This window comes from Etheostoma cragini, chromosome 21 (genome assembly GCF_013103735.1).
Source record: "Etheostoma cragini isolate CJK2018 chromosome 21, CSU_Ecrag_1.0, whole genome shotgun sequence".
Classification (NCBI taxonomy): domain Eukaryota; kingdom Metazoa; phylum Chordata; class Actinopteri; order Perciformes; family Percidae; genus Etheostoma; species Etheostoma cragini.
The window spans coordinates 18,470,920-18,488,004 of NC_048427.1; the positions used below are offsets into that span (position 1 = coordinate 18,470,920).

The following is a 17,085-nucleotide window of genomic DNA, read 5'->3' on the forward strand; positions in this document are numbered from 1 at the left end:
ATTTGTCTAAAATGAAAACAAGGAAAACTAATAATGAATGCGATTTTTTATTTTTATTTAGCAGAATTATATTGTGTGTTTTATCCTATTCAATATTTACTATATTTCTACGCAAGTTTTCTGTGCTGTATTTTGATAAAAATGCCCCAACCCCCCATGACTGATTATGGATCCCCCCCTGTGCCACCCCACCTGAAAATCCTGGAATCTCCTCTCTGATTTGTAATCAGTAATTGAAAGTCGACTTGACTAATGACAGGCCTCCGATGACTGTATTGTTGGATGAAATGAGACCAGCTTAAATTATGAAACACAGATTGATCATCTGTGTCTCTGTCTCTGTGATAGAAATGTGACCAGTCAGCCGACGGCCGTCTGGACCACGGAGAGATCGAAGTGTTCTGCAGGGAGTTGTTACGGAGACCAGAGCTGGATGCTGTGTTTATCCGCTACTCTGCCAATGGCTGTGTACTTTCCACTGTGGACCTGAGGGAATTCTTGAAGGACCAAGGGGAGGACGCTTCAGTCACCCACGCCCAAAGCCTGATCCTCACCTATGAACTTAACGAGTGGGGTACGGTGCTAAGTACCAACATTTATCTGGTGTTCAGGAAAAGGGGGACGCGACTCGCCCAGCACCAAATGGCAGACCAGTAAAGTTACCAACTATATGTTCAACACAGAGCAGCCAGCAGCTCGCCATCTTTTCTCAAGAGTTAATATAGACCATAATAGAGCTAAAAGTAAAGGGAATATTGGATTTAAACAAGTCAGGTTGCCAAAAAAGATAGATGGTTTGGCTATAATGTTTAAAACCGGAATCAGAAATGTCTTGCCTTTAAGAGTCTAATGAAGCCTAGAGAACCACAAAAGTTGAGTTATGGAACTGCTGCGCATAATTATTTCCTTTATATATATTTTTTTAATGTTGTAACTGCTGGTAATGTACTTACAATTAAACTCAAATATGAAGGTTTAGAGTCCTTGCAACATATTCTCACTCCCATCTCGTAATAGATGCTTGGTTGTCTCCTTTAGCGTTATATAACACGCTTGGTCGTCTCCTTTAGCGTCAGGTGACACGCTTGGTTGTCTCCTTTAGCATTATATAACACGCTTGGTTGTCTCTTTTAGCGTCTTAAAACAAGCTTGGTCGTCTCCTTTAGCGTCATATAACACGCTTGGCCGTCTCCTTTAACGTTATATAACACACGCTTGGTCATCTCCTTTGGCGTCATATAACACGCGCTTGGTTGTCTCCTTTGGCGTCATATAACACGCGCTTGGTTGTCTCCTTTGGCGTCATATAACACGCGCTTGGTCGTCTCCTTTAGCGTCATATAACACGCTTGGTCGTCTCCTTTGGCGTCATATAACACGCGCTTGGTCGTCTCCTTTTGCGTCATATAACACACGCTTGGTCGTCTCCTTTAGCGTCATATAACACGCTTGGTCGTCTCTTTTAGCATCATATAACACGCTTGGTCCTCTCCTTTAGCGTCATATAACACGCTTGGCTGTCTCCTTTAGCGTCCAGTTACACGCTTGGTCGTCTCCTTTAGCGACGTTTAACACGCGCTTGGTCGTCTCCTTTAACGTCATATAACACGCTTGGTTGTCTCCTTTAGTGTCATATAACACGCTTGGTTGTCTTCTTTAGCTTCATATAACACGTTTGACGCGTCTAAATGCGCTTGGTCAGGACTGTTGGCGTCTGTTTTGATGCCGTTAGGTTTAGGGAAAGAACGGGACGGTTGGGTTTAGGGAAAGGTCCTGGGTGGGTTTACGTGAATAACGGGACCGTTAAAGAAGAAAGTGACTTTCCTGACACGCGGCAATAACGGGACGTTTAAGGACACACAGAGGACTTGGACCCCACTCTCCTGGGTGAAAGTCCTGTGTTTTGGAAAAATTCAAAATCACATCAGTTATGTATGACCAAAAGACAAATGATAGCACTAAAATTGTTAAATATTTCATGGAATTCACAACAAGCTGCACTCTGAATGCCAGTTTGCTCGCTATATGATAATTCCGCTACTTTAATGATATGTGTTTGTGCATTTTGCCCAGTACAGCCCAGAAGAACCAGTTCATGACCCCCAATGGTTTCACCATGTACATGCTGTCTAAGGAGAACTGTGTGTTGAACCCGGAACATGCTAGGGTTTACCAAGACATGAAGCACCCACTGGCACACTACTTCATCTCCTCCTCCCACAACACCTACCTCACTAAGGACCAGCTGACTGGGGCCAGCAGCACAGAGCCATACATCCGGTAGGACACCCACATAGAGTATATGGACGTTTTTTTGGTCTCTTTATTCTAATGTCAATCCAATTTGCAATTTTGCAATACAATTTGAATATACATTTTGCTGTAGGGTGAATGCACCATGCACAGTAAGTCCAAAACCTTTGACAAAATCAGATGAAATTCCCTCACTGATTAAATATTTTGAAAACAACAGACATAAAAAGTGACCAATGGCAATGATATATATATATAAAAAAAAGACGAAATATAGAATACAGGGATTCTGCCCAACAGCGATGATATGCAAAGTAACAATGCAATCCTCAATTCAGTTTAAATTATTTTCACAAAAGATTTGAATGAAAACTCAATCAATTTGCATTTCGTACACATACCTGTACATATGCACTGACTTTAAGTGCCAATTTACTATATTTTGCCATGTAGCCTTCTGGGCCTGGTAAAGCAAATTAATCAGCAGCTAAAACAGATGAGATCGCTAAGTCATCCTTTCTTTTGTTCTACTTAATAGGGTCCTATTGGATACATGAAGACTCCCTTGATCTTTCAGTCGCATGAGATTCGTTATCAGTCTTACCATCGCAGACATGTGCTGTATAACAATATATTGCAACGGAAAGTCTATCAAAAGTAAAACAATGGACATGCTATGTCCAGGTAAACTATGAGTGGGGCTGCTCTGAATTGTCCCCCTGATAGAGCCCAGGGTCCCTTGAAGCAGCCGGGGGGGTTGTCAGTATGGTGGACACCTGCTGACCCTGACTGAAAGTTTAATGTAAAAACACTGTAGGTACACTTTAAGGAACTCCTAGACCTGACCGACCATCTCACTGTTGAGGTGGCAGCGTTGGAGGACAGTTTCCCTGGGAGAGATCACTCATGCAATTATATAAACTCCACAGAGGCAATGCGCTAGGGGGGGAAGATGTTTGCCCTGAGATGCATACTGTTGGGCTGTCTTGAGTGCCATGCCTCTTCAATGACTTGTGGGGCTTGGGAACAGTGTGTTCTAGCAGACAGACAGTGGTGGGAACCATTTAAAATAAGGAGACCAGTGGATTTGCGTTAGTTACAAATATGGTAAAGAGGACAGTACATACACACACACACACACACACCTGGACTCACATAAATACTTGGACACTTGAACACTTGACTCAAAACTGACACTTGACTGATAATTTATGGTAAATGTCTTTTTTATACCCAAAGGTTTTAATTGTTATTATTATTAATAATATTACTGTTATTATTGTTATCTTTGTACTGTCTTTTTCTCAAAATACTGTATTCTTCTTGCTGAAAACTGCTGCTGGAGTAAAAGGAGTAATAAAGAGACGTCTAAGTCTAGGGGTGTCCGCTTGCCTAGGAAAACTCATGCAAGGTTCTGGAAGCTCTGGTTGAACCAGTGGAAGAGCAATGCGGGTTAGGTGTGGTGGCTTTAGGATTGCATCTCTGCTCTTTGCAGAGGATGTGGTTCTGCTGGCCTCATCGACCCATGACCTCCGGTGTCTGCGTCTGTCACTGGGACAGTTTGCAGCTGAGTGTGAAGTGGCTGTGATCAGGATCAGCACATCAGCCCGAGTTGGGAGTGGAACTGGACAGGTGGATTGATGCAGGCATTGTACTGGACTCATGGATAGAAAATGAGTTTCCTTTGAAGGGTGCCTGGTCTTAGACGTCTGGAAGGAGCTCGGACTAGGACTGCTGCTCTTTTGCTGTGCAAGAAGTCAGCTGTTGTGGACTGATCTGATTCAGAAGCGTCCCTTTAGAATAAAGGTTTTCCAACTGTGAGAGTTGAAAGGGGCTCACAAAGGGAGTGACATGAGACAAAAATACAAAATCCTTCATTAAATATGTAAAAGATGCCAATTAGACCTTGTTGCATTTGACAGCTGGTCTCTGGATGTTGTTGTAATTTCCGATAGCTGGCAACAGAATGCTAGTCACAAACTCACTGTGTCACCTCTGTTTCAGAGATTCCTAACGATGACTTTGCTCTTAGAGCGCTGAATCATGGCTGCCGCTGTGTGGAGCTGGACTGTTGGGATGGAGATAAAGGAGAGCCAGTCATCTATCACGGTCACACACTCACCTCCAAAGTGCTCTTTGTCGAAGTCATCGAGACGATCAACGAATATGCTTTTAAAGTGAGTATGGCCCATGGTCAAATTCTGAATTTTACTGTCCAGATGAGTATTAAAAGTTTAGACACATGCTTTCCAAATTAATTTCTGTGGGCAAATGAAAGCCTTTTCTCACTGACTTTGCACCATCATCCCTCTCTCCCAGGCATCTCCTTTCCCTCTGATCCTGTCCCTGGAGAACCACTGCTCCGTGGAGCAGCAGACAGTGATGGCGCGACACCTGCGATCCATCCTGGGAGACAAACTCCTCACCAAACCCCTCAATGATCTGGATCCTAACAGCCTGCCTTCACCAGAGGTTAGGAGACGCATTCAAGTTCTATCCTCGTTGGAACAACTATATTATTGCAACGAATAGTGTCTTTGAATGAGACATAGTAGTGATGTGGAGTGAGACTCATAAATGACAAATCCCATGACTTTAGAATAGTTGACATGCAATCAGATGCACTGCTCCAAGATTCTCATTGAATGTAAAATCAACCCCTCCTTTATAGTCTTTAGGTCCCTTCTGGACCCACTCCTTCCTAACATCACCCATACACTCAGGAGATTCTCATCATCATCATCAGACAGACACCACTTCTCTTGTGGGCCTCTGCGACTCTGGTCCCCGAGTACATCCAAAGTGTGTTATTGTCACTCAATGACAGCAACTCTTTTAGGGCCCCATCCTGTTATGATTTGACCCCCTTCACATCTAGATCTTGACCATTTCTCAACCACAGGGCCCCTGACTTGTAACCTTCAGTTTCCAGAAGACAGGTCCCTCTCATTCATGATGTACGATACTTTAGAGAAAAATATGAAAATACATTTGGATACATTTAGAAGGAATATTCAACCTATCAAGTAGAATTAGTAGCCTGCATGCACTGGAGCCACACAGTTTTGCAGTTGCCTGAAAAGATATGCAGCTAGATATTTGGAGTGTGGTTGCTACTTTTCAGTTGAATGTGGATGACGTTAGAAAATAGCCATTGACTGGCTCTCAGTCAGAGTCCTATGCAAGGATGGGTTCTGGGTTCTCTGATCTTCTGTGTCCCAATTATTCGACATTTCCAAATAATCAGGGTCTGCGCATGCACTCAGTGGACATTAAAAAAGGCTCTGTATATGCCATTGGCTATATTTTAAATGGATGTCTGCCAACAGGCCTAAAATCCCATTTATGATTATTGTGACAGAGACTGGGACTCCAGGTTAATAAGATTCTGACTGAGCAGCAAGATATGAATTCAATTGTGATTCTGTGATAAATCTGTATATTACAATCCTATTAGATTAAATTTGGTATTAACGATGCAAAAATAACAGGAACGCCAGTGAAATGATTTGAAACTAGATTAGGAATGGATTTAAAGCTGATTCTGGTTTCCAACTTGGCCGCAGGTGTGTCTGTTAAAACCCAGACAGAGACAACTTCTCTCTGTTGATTTTTATTACAATCAAGCATCAGTATAAACATGGGGGGGGGTAGCTCAGCTATGGCGGTTTGTGTGGTAATTAAAGAAAGAAATAACATTGTAAAGGCTACCATACACAATGCATAAGAATGATATATATGCTAGTAAATATTAACAATAAACCCACTATTAATTACATTATCTTAAGGCAGTGTTCTGTAGCATGTAAATAATGCACCTAAAATACAAACGGGAGCGAGGGCGTTCAACAGTCACCATTATGAATCAACACTCAGGTGTAACCTAGGTAACACGTGAAGAACACAAACAACACCACTAGGTAACTTACCATTAAATTTGCCAGAACTATAGACCCGTATGACTTAAATGAACTGACATCAGTTACACGACTTACAGTTGTCAAAGAGCGCACACACACACACACACACACACACACACACACACACACACATACACACACACACACACACACACACACTCTCAGCTGATTATCCTCTAGACAGCCAGTCTATTTTTTTTTCTCCCACTTGTTTCTTTGTGTGGCGTGCACGCCCGCTCGCGGTGTGAGGCATGTTTCCGAGGTATTCTCCGAAATGCACTCACAATCACTCCTGATAGACGACCTCTTGTACAAAACTAAAGTAACGAGCCAATTTTGTAAAATGTAAGGAGTAGAAAGTACCGATATTTGTGATAAAATATAAGAAGTAAAAGTAAAAATATCTGAAAAGTCTACTTGAATAAAGTAACAAAGTATCAACATAATTTCCCCGTGGGGACAATAAACATGAACGAACAAATTTGTATTACATTACTTCCCGCCTCTGCAGTAATCCCACTCCCTGGAGGCACCTCAATCGGTGATTGCAATTACGCTGATGATTTTATTCTAATTTCCTTGAGGATTTTACAATGGAAAAACAGTAGGCTACTGTTTTTTTGTATCCATCCATTGTCATACATTATCATATTACAAGCAGTCATGATAAAAGTGTCACAAGTGTGAGTGCGAGGCGACCCAAATGCAGGAGTCCAACCAACACATGAATCCAAATGGCAAAAATGAAGTCAAAATATCTAAGAAAGGTCCAGGGGAATAAGAAAGATAAAAATAGAGTACATAGGCAGGGAACAACCGGCCACAGGAACAAACATATAAAACTCCATCAGGAACACACACAGCAATACACAAAACGATCTGACAATAGACGAGGGGAGCACAGACACTGAATACACAGGGTAACGAGATAACGAGATGCAGGTTACAAGACAAGATGAGACCGAGACCCAGACTTCAAAATAAAACAGGAAATTGAACATACAGACACTCACAGGGGAACACAAGACAGGAACAACAACAAAAGACCAGGGAGGAAACACGGAGAAATAATAGAAAACCGAACAAAGAAACAGGATAAAAACCAAAATCATAACACAACAACTCAACAATGACAATCTGGCAAAGTGTGAATGTACTGCCAGGCAGATTAGGGATATAGGGAGTAGGTGAGTATGTGGGCGGGGGTAGTAATGGAAAGGGCAGGCAGGAGGGAGTGTCTGGGTCTTATATGAATCATAGGGGTGGTGAAGGCTTGGGTAACTACTACATAAACACAGAGCTTGGTAAAGGGTTAGGAGGTTAAGGTAAATACCATTGAAGCCTAGTACTTGTGGGTTAGTCTTAGCAGTGCAGTGCTTAGGGGCGTGCTATGGTCCAGGTCCAGTACTTCAGTAAATGTCCTTTTATAGTGGTCTTAAAGGTCCCACATTCTACTTATTTTCAGGTTGATACTTGTATTCTGGGTTTCTACTTGAACATCTTTGCTTCAATGTTAACAAAACATGTTATTTTTTAGCATACTGTCTGTCTGAAAATACCTGTATTCACCTCTATCTGAATCACCCCTTTATAGCGCTTATCTCTTTAAGCCCCCCTCCTGACGAAGCCCGGTCTGCTCTAATTGGTCACTGTTTCCGGGTCCTCCTCATCTGCGCTCTATGCACCGTCACTGTAACTGGGGAATGACTGTAACGGCACTGTAGCTGCACTTTCTACCTACATACTGTAAAGTATAGTTGTGATATCACAGCGTACAGAAGTCCTGACGGCTTGTTTAAAGGCACAGTTTCGAACTTTGTGCATTTCTCTGTGGATTGAGGATTTTGAAACCTAACCTCGACCTGCTTTTTAATACTCACTTCTTACAATATGGGACATTTAATAATGTAAGCAGTAGTAGTGATAGTAGTCATATTAGTGTAGTAAAAGTGGAGATCAGAGCAGTCAGTGGCTGTAGCTCTTGTGGTATTTTTAATCATTCCAAAATAGTTTAAAGATTAGTATAATTTTCCAACGAACTGTTAATGTGTGTGTGGAATGTGTTGGTTTTGTGTGCAGGATCTTAAGGGTAAAATCCTGGTGAAGGGGAAGAAAATGCACGTGGTGGAGGAGTGCTCGTCCAGCTCTTCAGACCTCAGCTGCTCAGACGAGGAGGTCAGCAGCGCTGAAGGCAGACCCGGCAGTAAGAAAGAAGACCAGAAGGTGGGTCAGCTCACCTTTGTCCACACAGCAGCGACTCTCACCAACTCATGGTGTAATGTGCTGGGCTCCTGTGTGTGTGTCTTCTCAGCCAGGTGTGTCTAAGCTGAGTCCGGAGCTGTCAGCGCTGGTCGTCTACGCCCGCAGTGTTCCCTTTAAAAGCTTTGAACAAGCAGCCAAGGCCCCCGCAACTTACATGTCCTCTTTCTCTGAAAGTGAAGCACTAAGACTTGTGAAGGACTCAGGTACTGTACAATGTGTGCATGTGACTTAACCTTAGACTGTAATAATAATGGACAAAGCTTTCAGGTACGAAAAGTGAAGCCAATGTAGAAGTGCCTCAAAGCTGCATTCTATTTAATTTCCAGCAGGGGGCGACTCCAATGGTGGTTTCAATAGAAGTCTATGGGGAAATTACCCTACTTCTCACTTGATTTCAATTCAATTTTACTCATAGTATTAAATTTGGGACGGCAGTAGCTCAGCCCGTAGGGAGTTGGGTTGGGAAGCGTAGGGTTGCTGGTCTAAGACCCCGTGCGGACCAAAGTACGGAGTGTGGACTGGTAGCTGGAGAGATGCCAGTTCACCTCCTGGGCTCTGCCAGGTGCTCTTGAGCAAGGCACCGTCCCAGGTTTCTCCCTAAAAAGGACTTTGTTCTCGCACTAGTTGCTTGCTCTTGGGGGAATTACTTGAATTGTTAAGACTTTGTAAATTATAGAGTGTCGTCTAAACCTACTCAATCTTTAAAGTGTCTCGAGATAACTCTTGTTATGATTTGATACTCTAAATAAAATGTAATTGAATAACAACCAAGCTAGCTCGCTAGCGTTAGCAGTGAAAGTTTGCTGATTTTCCGTGTACGACCTGTTGTACATCCAAATAAATGGTGCCAGCACCCGGGGGTCTGCATTTACCTGCCTGTAATGGGTGACGGGATGATTCACTTGGGAAAGGTTGAAATTTGGAAACTTTCCTTTTTTAAGGTTTAGCTTAGCGCAGCGGCATTTCAACCATTCACAACATTGGCAATTGGCGACATCCGTACCACCAAACTCAAGGCTTCAAAAACGGTGGGCCACAAGTCTACGGGTGGCATCTCAGATGCCACGTCCATTATTTTTACAGTCTATAGACTTATCTTACTTTCTAAAAGTAGAGGTAAATAGTTCGCATGCCTCCCACATTTGATTAAGATGTGGTTTTATACAGTTACCCGTTGATTCTACCTTGTTCAGGTAACACAAGGACAAAAGCAAAATGAGTCTTTCTTCTGTTGACTATTGGACTAAATAGACTTGTCCTGCCCCTCCAGGGACGTATTTTGTTCGTCATAACACCCACCAGCTCAGCAGGATTTACCCCTCAGGCCAGCGCCTCCAGTCCTCCAACTACAACCCTCAGGAGATGTGGAACGGAGGCTGTCAAATTGGTGAGAGCTTATTTTTAGGTTATTCTTTTCACAATACAAGCAGACAGAGTAAACAGGAGTTTTACCCAGGCACCAGGCTTTCTAGTCCTTATCCTCCACTCTTGGCTCTGATTGTGTACTACCCATCCCCCAACATCCCCCCAGTGGTTGTATCCAAAGAACACTGTGGTAGGCCTAGGCTGCTAACACAGTTTTGTTTTCTTCAGTTGCTTTGAATTTTCAGACACCTGGTGAACAGATGGACCTAAACGAAGGCAGGTTTATGCAGAATGGTCGCTGTGGGTACACGTTGAAGCCTCCCTTCATGTGCCAGCCGGACACCACCTTCAACCCGGAGAACGTTGGTGGAGGTCCTGGTCACAGACCTGTCCTGCTCACTGTTCGGGTAAGATGTTGCCAAACCTGCCCTAAATGAGAAGCAAGTAGCAAAATAGGTGAAACTGCTGGTTCCAGGCTGCCTGTGTCGTGTTATGTCTTCAGCTGTCCTATATAAATAAAGGCCTAAAATGCCCCAAAACAATACATTAACAAGAAATATTTTTACCACTGTCAATGTGCAGTGGAAGGATACTTAGGTTGAAACCTAAAATGAACCCTGGAGTGGTTGGTTGGATAGTCCAGTTGGTTTGGGCTGGTGTGGAAGCGCATCGGAACTCTGGGGTCTCGGTTTTGCTTCGATCCGTACCAAACACAGGAAGTGAACCAAATACAGAGCATTTACTAGCCTGCGATTTCAACCTTGCACACAATTTACGGACTTCTACAGGATTTAAAGGATGATAACTTTCAGATCCATTTTAGTGGCTTTTAACACCAGCTAGAGTGTTGATCTTATATGTATACCTTTACCGTATGCTGGCAGTCCAATTTACTGTATTTATTTTATTGTACTTTATATTTTTTATTGTGCTTTTATTTTGTCACCTAGTTATTCTATATTATTATAGTACTTTTTTGTGCAGCACTTTGGAAACCTGCATCAATATTGCATCAATAACATAAGCCCATCATTATTAATGTTAAATTACATTAAATTGAAATACATTAAAGTGTTGATTTTCAATTTTGACGGGAAGACAACACAAGGGTTAAGCTTTGATTTGCTTGTTATTCCAGGTTATTTCAGCTCAGCAGCTTCCTAAACCAGAATGGGACAAACCCAGCTCGATTGTGGACCCTCATGTGTGGGTGGAGATACATGGTGTTCCCATAGACAACTACAAGAAGAAAACTCATCATGTCGACAACAATGGTAAATGCCTACCCTATCGACAAAAGCCCGTGTCAAATAAAATGGATTCGGTAGAAATGTCTCCACAGCTTTAGATAGTTGGAAAGTTCTTATTGTAGCTAAATGGCACCATGACATGTGTTTGGAAGCTCCAAAGAAACCTTGTAGGTGGACCCTGGTTGAAAAAGTCCAATGGCTTCTGAAACTCCAAGTGGTAGGCGTAGGAATGCAAACTGACCTAAACAGTATTTAAGTTTCCATCCATGTGTCAATCAAATTATCTGAAGTACGGTGAAAACCTCATGTGAATTAAGCGGGTGAAAGTGTTTCCATCTAACGGCTTTAAAGCCAATAAAAACCTGTGGTAATGACGTCACATGCTGTTTTATGGTCAAATTGGTATGTGGAATTGATTTGAGACATTTTATAGTGTTTCCATTAATTTTCACACTGAATTGCACAACATTCAAGCAAACATTTGCGAAAAGTGTTTCTAAAATGGATCCCGTCTACCAACACATGATCAATATTGGAGAAGTACTGTACTAGTGCTCATGTTCCAGGTAAAAGCGTCTCGTTGTTTGAGCGCCTACCATTGACTCCGCAGGACGTCCCGCGGCTTGTCCTAACCTTTGTCGGCCATTTCCTTCGCGAGTTCCTGATCAATTAAATTCAGAAAGTCTCTCATCTCCTCGTACGTCCACTACCATCTGTCTTTTTTGACAATTGCCATGTGTGCAGACAGAGAGGAAATACTAGGCGGATCGATCAAGATAATATCCAATGAGACCGAATGTATTTCCTTTGAGTCGATGTTCATGAAATTCCATTGAAATTTACTTTTTCCATAATGCATTTTTTATTCAATACCACTTAATTCGGATAAAAACGTGTGGATGGAAACATAGCCAGTGACAATTGTTACAATATCCACTTTTAAATGACGTAAAGTATTAAATACCATCCTGTTTGAAATCAATTGAAATGAACACATTTGAAATGTGACAGGTGGTGCTGATTAGAGATAGACCGATTATTGACCCGGCCGATAATCGAGTTGTTCTTTGGCAGTGTGAAAATAATCTGTCAGTGGGTATTATGTTGATAGTTTCCAATTTATTAAATGATTGCTCAAAGCATTTCAACAACGTTTTTTGTAGGTATATTGGTTCCAAAAATCCATTATCGGTTTTGATTAATAACTAATAATCGGTATCAACCTTGAATAACCTGAATCAGTCCATCCCTAGTGTTAATAAATGTGTACTTGAGTTCATCTGACAAAGCTGTGGGGGTAAACTTGGGACACTACATACTAAATGAGCATGATTTTACACAAAGTCCATCAAGTAAAACTGCATAAATTGGTGGGAATAAGCCTGTAAGTGTGTTCTTTCCTTTTATGTAAGTGTGTTCTTTCCTTTTCTGTAAGTGTGTTCTTTCCTTGTTTCAGGCTTTAACCCACGATGGGACTGTAGCTTTAACTTTACCGTCCATGTTCCTGACCTGGCTCTGGTTCGCTTCCTGGTGGAGGACCATGACTATACCTCAAGCAATGACTTCCTAGGACAATACACCCTGCCTTTTACAAGTCTTCGTACAGGTGCGTGTGGTAGATTTTAGATTCTCGAGCACAAACCCCAACTTGAGCCGATATTTCCTGCCACTATCTTCGGTCTCCCAGATAATCCTCCCTAGTCTCCCGGCTAATCCTGCCTTGGACTGACCAAAGTTGGAGAAAGAGTTATCTAGCTCATGGGATCTTACCTAGCTACTGAGCATGTGCAGCTCCCAACAAAGATAGTATAGAAGTGAGATGTCTCCCTCTGTAGCTTGTAGATTTTCATTTCCTTATTTAACAAAAACAAAAGTTGCATATTGCACTTCTAGAGACAATATATCATGAGACATTTCTAAAAAAAAAGTGATTGTTTTCTAAAAAAAGATGCACATGTCAGTTTGTCAGTCTGACATGTATTTCATTTGTTAAGAGGAACAAAACTTTTTCTGCATTTTCTGCTTGCACTCTGTTTTGCTGGAAACGGATATGATGTAGCTGTACTGTAAAAACAGAACATATTTAGGTGAATCATTGATAAGGATTAATAAAAAAATAATTTAAATCTAAGAAAAATAAGGGATTTTTAAAACCGTCGCAAAAATTCACGTTACTTACGTTTTTTAAAGATTTTTTCCGCAACCCTAATAAATGCTAATTCGCTCTCTTGACCTTCTTTCCTTTATCTCTCTCTCTGCAGGATATCGTCATGTCCGACTGCTCAAGATGGATGGCTCCAGCCTCTCGCCCTCCTCCCTCTTCATCCATCTTAAGGTCACCCAATGTCAGAGCAGTCCCTCAAAATCATCAGCTAAGTCCCCGGCCAAGTCTCCAGCCAAAAACCCCTAACCCCGTCTCTACCCCATAGCATCATGAAGCATGAAGGCCACCATGGGATGGAGATGCCTGGACATACTCTGTCTGCACGGATCCAGGCCAAAAAAAAATCGAGGCCCTAATTTATAAAACGTAACGGTCATAACCTTGACCTACAAATGTTGCAGCTATATCCTCGACCTGTCTATGTTTTACGGAGAAAAGGGATTTTGTTGTTTTTAATCACCTCATTTAAAAGAGATTTTTAGAGCAGAAACTTGAGCTTAATGACAACCCAATGAAACAGCATAAGACTTGTAGCTAAAGTCTGGGACCTTCTGAAGGAACTGACTTTTTTTAACTATAAGTCTTGTTTTTTTAGTGTCATTTATCTGAATAATCTATACACGCCTGCTGTTATGTGATTGAAAACATTACTTGGGTAGGGTAGAAAGCCTACAAGTAAGTGGAGGCTTTATAAATGGTATGTGAGGGAGACATCATCTATAACCTAACCTCTGATATGCAAATGTTCATTGACAGAACTATTGGTCGCTGTAATCAATCCTTCCGTCCCAATGTGATCCTGTCCTAATGCGACTCTACTGTAAAACACAAAGGACTGAATCCACTCGTAACATTCTGTACACAAACAAACTCTAAAGTTCAGCTGAAGCTAAAATGTGGCTTTTGGAGTCTGGAGGCTGCTATACTTCAAACAACATGCATGTTGCATTGATAGAACAGCATCTGAAACTTTTCTGAAACCAAAACCCCTTCATGCAGCAAGGAGAGAACTTCTCTCTCTCGCTTTTTCCATTCTTAAACTGTACGACGGTGACCTCATTTGTGCCATAATTGCATCTTGAAAAAAAAAAAACAGCGTCATCCCCATTTGTGCCATTTTTGCATCTTAAAAAATACAAAAAACCTAGTCGTTCACGGAGCGTTTGCTAGTTGCGGGTAAACAAAATAGGTCTGTCTGGCTATTGGCTATAAACACGTTTGCCTAAAGTGTAGTTGGATGACTTTCGAGATTTCTTAATTTGGCAGCATTGAGATACATTCAGACTAAAAACAGAACTGCTTGAAAAAAGGTCAAGGTTTATGGGGGCATATTGTTTCAATTCAATTTATAGTGTCCAATCTTAAAAGAAGTTACCTCAGGACACTTTACACATAGAGTAGGTCTAGACCAAGCAGGTACTAGGTACCAGTAAGACGATAAAACAAATCCAGGAAAGAAAGAAACACAGTGTAAAGCCTTATCGGACACCAAAACACTCCACAGTGGTTTATAAAATGGTGTGCCAAGTGTTATCAAAGTGACAATCATTTTATCCTTCTTCTAAAGGATTGTGAGGTTAGCAGTAGGGGATGGGGGGACGATACAGCACAGTATTGCAACATTTTCCATGGCAATACTGTATCAATACACAGATGCCAAGTATGTATGTTTTATTATATATGTGTTGGTCAGTTTGTCCCATTGAATAACATTGAAGTGAGATGAACAAACAGAGAAATATTTATTTTTAGTTTAAACAAATGTTGGCAAAGTTTCCTTTTGGGGACATTATTTGAAATTGAGAAAAAAATTGGAAGGAACGAATTACATTATATTGCAGAATATTGCAATAGGTTTAAAATCGAAAAAATATCATATTGTGACATAAGTATCGTGATTATTCATATCATGATGATACTGTATCGTGATGATATTGTATCGTGATATCTTATGGTGATGATATCGTATCTTGATGATATTGCATGGTGATATCGTATCATGATGATATTGTATCATGATGATATCTTATCGTAATGATATCGTATCGTGATATAGCGTATCGGGATGATATCGTATCGTGATATAGCTTATTGTGATGATATTGTATCGTGATGATATTGTATCGTCAGGCCTCTAGTGATTCCCACCTTACTGAAGTAAATGAGGGGGGGGGCTAAGCTTTTTGATGCAGACCCTTATGTTGGCCTTAGCCAAATGAAGTGGTTGTCTTTGTCCTGGCAGCCGTGGATAGTAGGGATCGACCAATACTAGATACCGATTATTAGAAGTTAATAAAACCGAAATGAAAAATTTTAAGTCAAACTTGAGATATTGGAATGTTACAAACTCTTTAAATGCTTTAAGTCATTATTGAATTAATCTGAAACTTTTAAACAGTGATAAACAGTAATATGCCGTTATTTAGGTGTCAAATGTCGAGAGCTCAGAGAAATATCTTCACAAGCAAATACTATTATTTCACAAGCAGCGAGTGATTGGTGCTAAAATAATACCATACAGTAACAGATGGTCAGATAGTGTTGAGGGAGGGACATTGAAGGGTAACTACCTTTTTTTTCCACCTGGATAACAGTCTTTGTTGTTGGTCCAGTATTAAGCGAGATCGTTGCAGTCGGGAGCCGAGAAACAAGCCACAATGGAAGTTAATGGGGCAATTGTGAAGCTTGTGTTTACTGTAAAACAGACTTCATTCAAAGTCGACAGAAACAAAGTAAAAACTATGAAAAGCCGTTTTGTGTCGTCTTTCACCTTTTCCAACCCAAAACTCTAGTTTTGGTTGAAACAAACATAGTTTACCGATTTACAGATAAAAAATATGTTGGCTCTATACACGCTAAAAGTGGTGCTTTAGCGACTTTAGCTGTTTCTGCTTCTTTGACTGGTATCAAAGAGGTTTTAAAGGTCTATCTCTGAAAGGATCCTTTCTATAATGTTATCAGACACCTATAATAGTAATGTGAGCCTGTTGGTGGCAAAACAAACACTTTTGTGAAGGTAAATACAAGCTGGACAATTGTCCTATTAACTTACATTGTAGTTGGTTTCTCCGCTGCCGACCGCAGAAATCGCTCTGAATGCAGGACCAATGTCACAGATTGTTGTTCCCATCAGTCACCTAGACACAAAAACAGGGTCCAGGTTGAAAAAAACGGTAGTTACCCTTTAGGCCAGACTAAGTGGTGAGTGAAACCGAAGCAGAGGGACAGACACAGAGCTGTAGACGAGGCTAAGTAGAGTAGTGGAACACTTTTCAATTTGTTCACTTTATCAGTTGTCAGGCAAATACAGACAATCTGACAATTGCCAATACAAACAATCTGCAAACTGCCAAGACATGGCCCATAATAACCTGTCTATCCCTAGTGTGTAGGTGTATTGCCAGGGTTTTGTCCTGTCAACAATCCAATAGGAAAGCTCCCTCTGCTGCAGCTGCTCAAGGAAATGTCATCGGGAACGCAAAGAGGGAATTTCAAACTAAACTTTAGAAGATGCCCATTTAATTGGTCTAGCTTATGTAGCTAAAGCCTCATATTAGCTGTAGCCTTCTTGCACTGGAGTCACTTAAGGAAGAATTTGTTCATAGCCAGAATACAACCAATAACTCCATCAACACACACATGGCATGCAAGTGTTGTATTTAAAATATCTGTGATAAAACATTCTAATTTCAAGGTTCACTTTTAAGCTTTTTAGGGATCATATGATACTCAGTAACCAGGTTACTCAGAGCAGGAAATCTTAGGACACGTAGTAACCTGGTAACCGTAAATCTGTGTATACAGTTGTGGTCAAAAGTGTACATACACTTGTAGAAAATCACAATGTTATGGCTGTCTTGAGTCTTCAATA

The 17,085-nt window shown here is 41.2% G+C and overlaps 1 protein-coding gene across 2 annotated transcripts in view; it reads left to right on the plus strand.

Annotated features, from left to right (window-relative positions):
• Positions 1-13,720, plus strand: part of LOC117937390 (1-phosphatidylinositol 4,5-bisphosphate phosphodiesterase delta-3-A-like) — a 32,090-nt gene extending 18,370 nt beyond the window's left edge. For both annotated transcript variants that reach the window (XM_034861339.1, XM_034861340.1), the window contains exons 6-16: positions 349-574; positions 2,079-2,280; positions 4,286-4,430; positions 4,573-4,725; positions 8,253-8,396; positions 8,485-8,638; positions 9,706-9,822; positions 10,029-10,207; positions 10,939-11,074; positions 12,507-12,656; positions 13,312-13,720. In XM_034861339.1, coding sequence (XP_034717230.1) covers positions 349-574; positions 2,079-2,280; positions 4,286-4,430; positions 4,573-4,725; positions 8,253-8,396; positions 8,485-8,638; positions 9,706-9,822; positions 10,029-10,207; positions 10,939-11,074; positions 12,507-12,656; positions 13,312-13,460 — 1,755 coding nt within the window. In that variant the 3' untranslated portion in view covers positions 13,461-13,720. The remainder of the gene's footprint in view (positions 1-348; positions 575-2,078; positions 2,281-4,285; positions 4,431-4,572; positions 4,726-8,252; positions 8,397-8,484; positions 8,639-9,705; positions 9,823-10,028; positions 10,208-10,938; positions 11,075-12,506; positions 12,657-13,311) is intronic.
• The last annotated feature ends 3,365 nt before the right edge of the window (positions 13,721-17,085 follow it).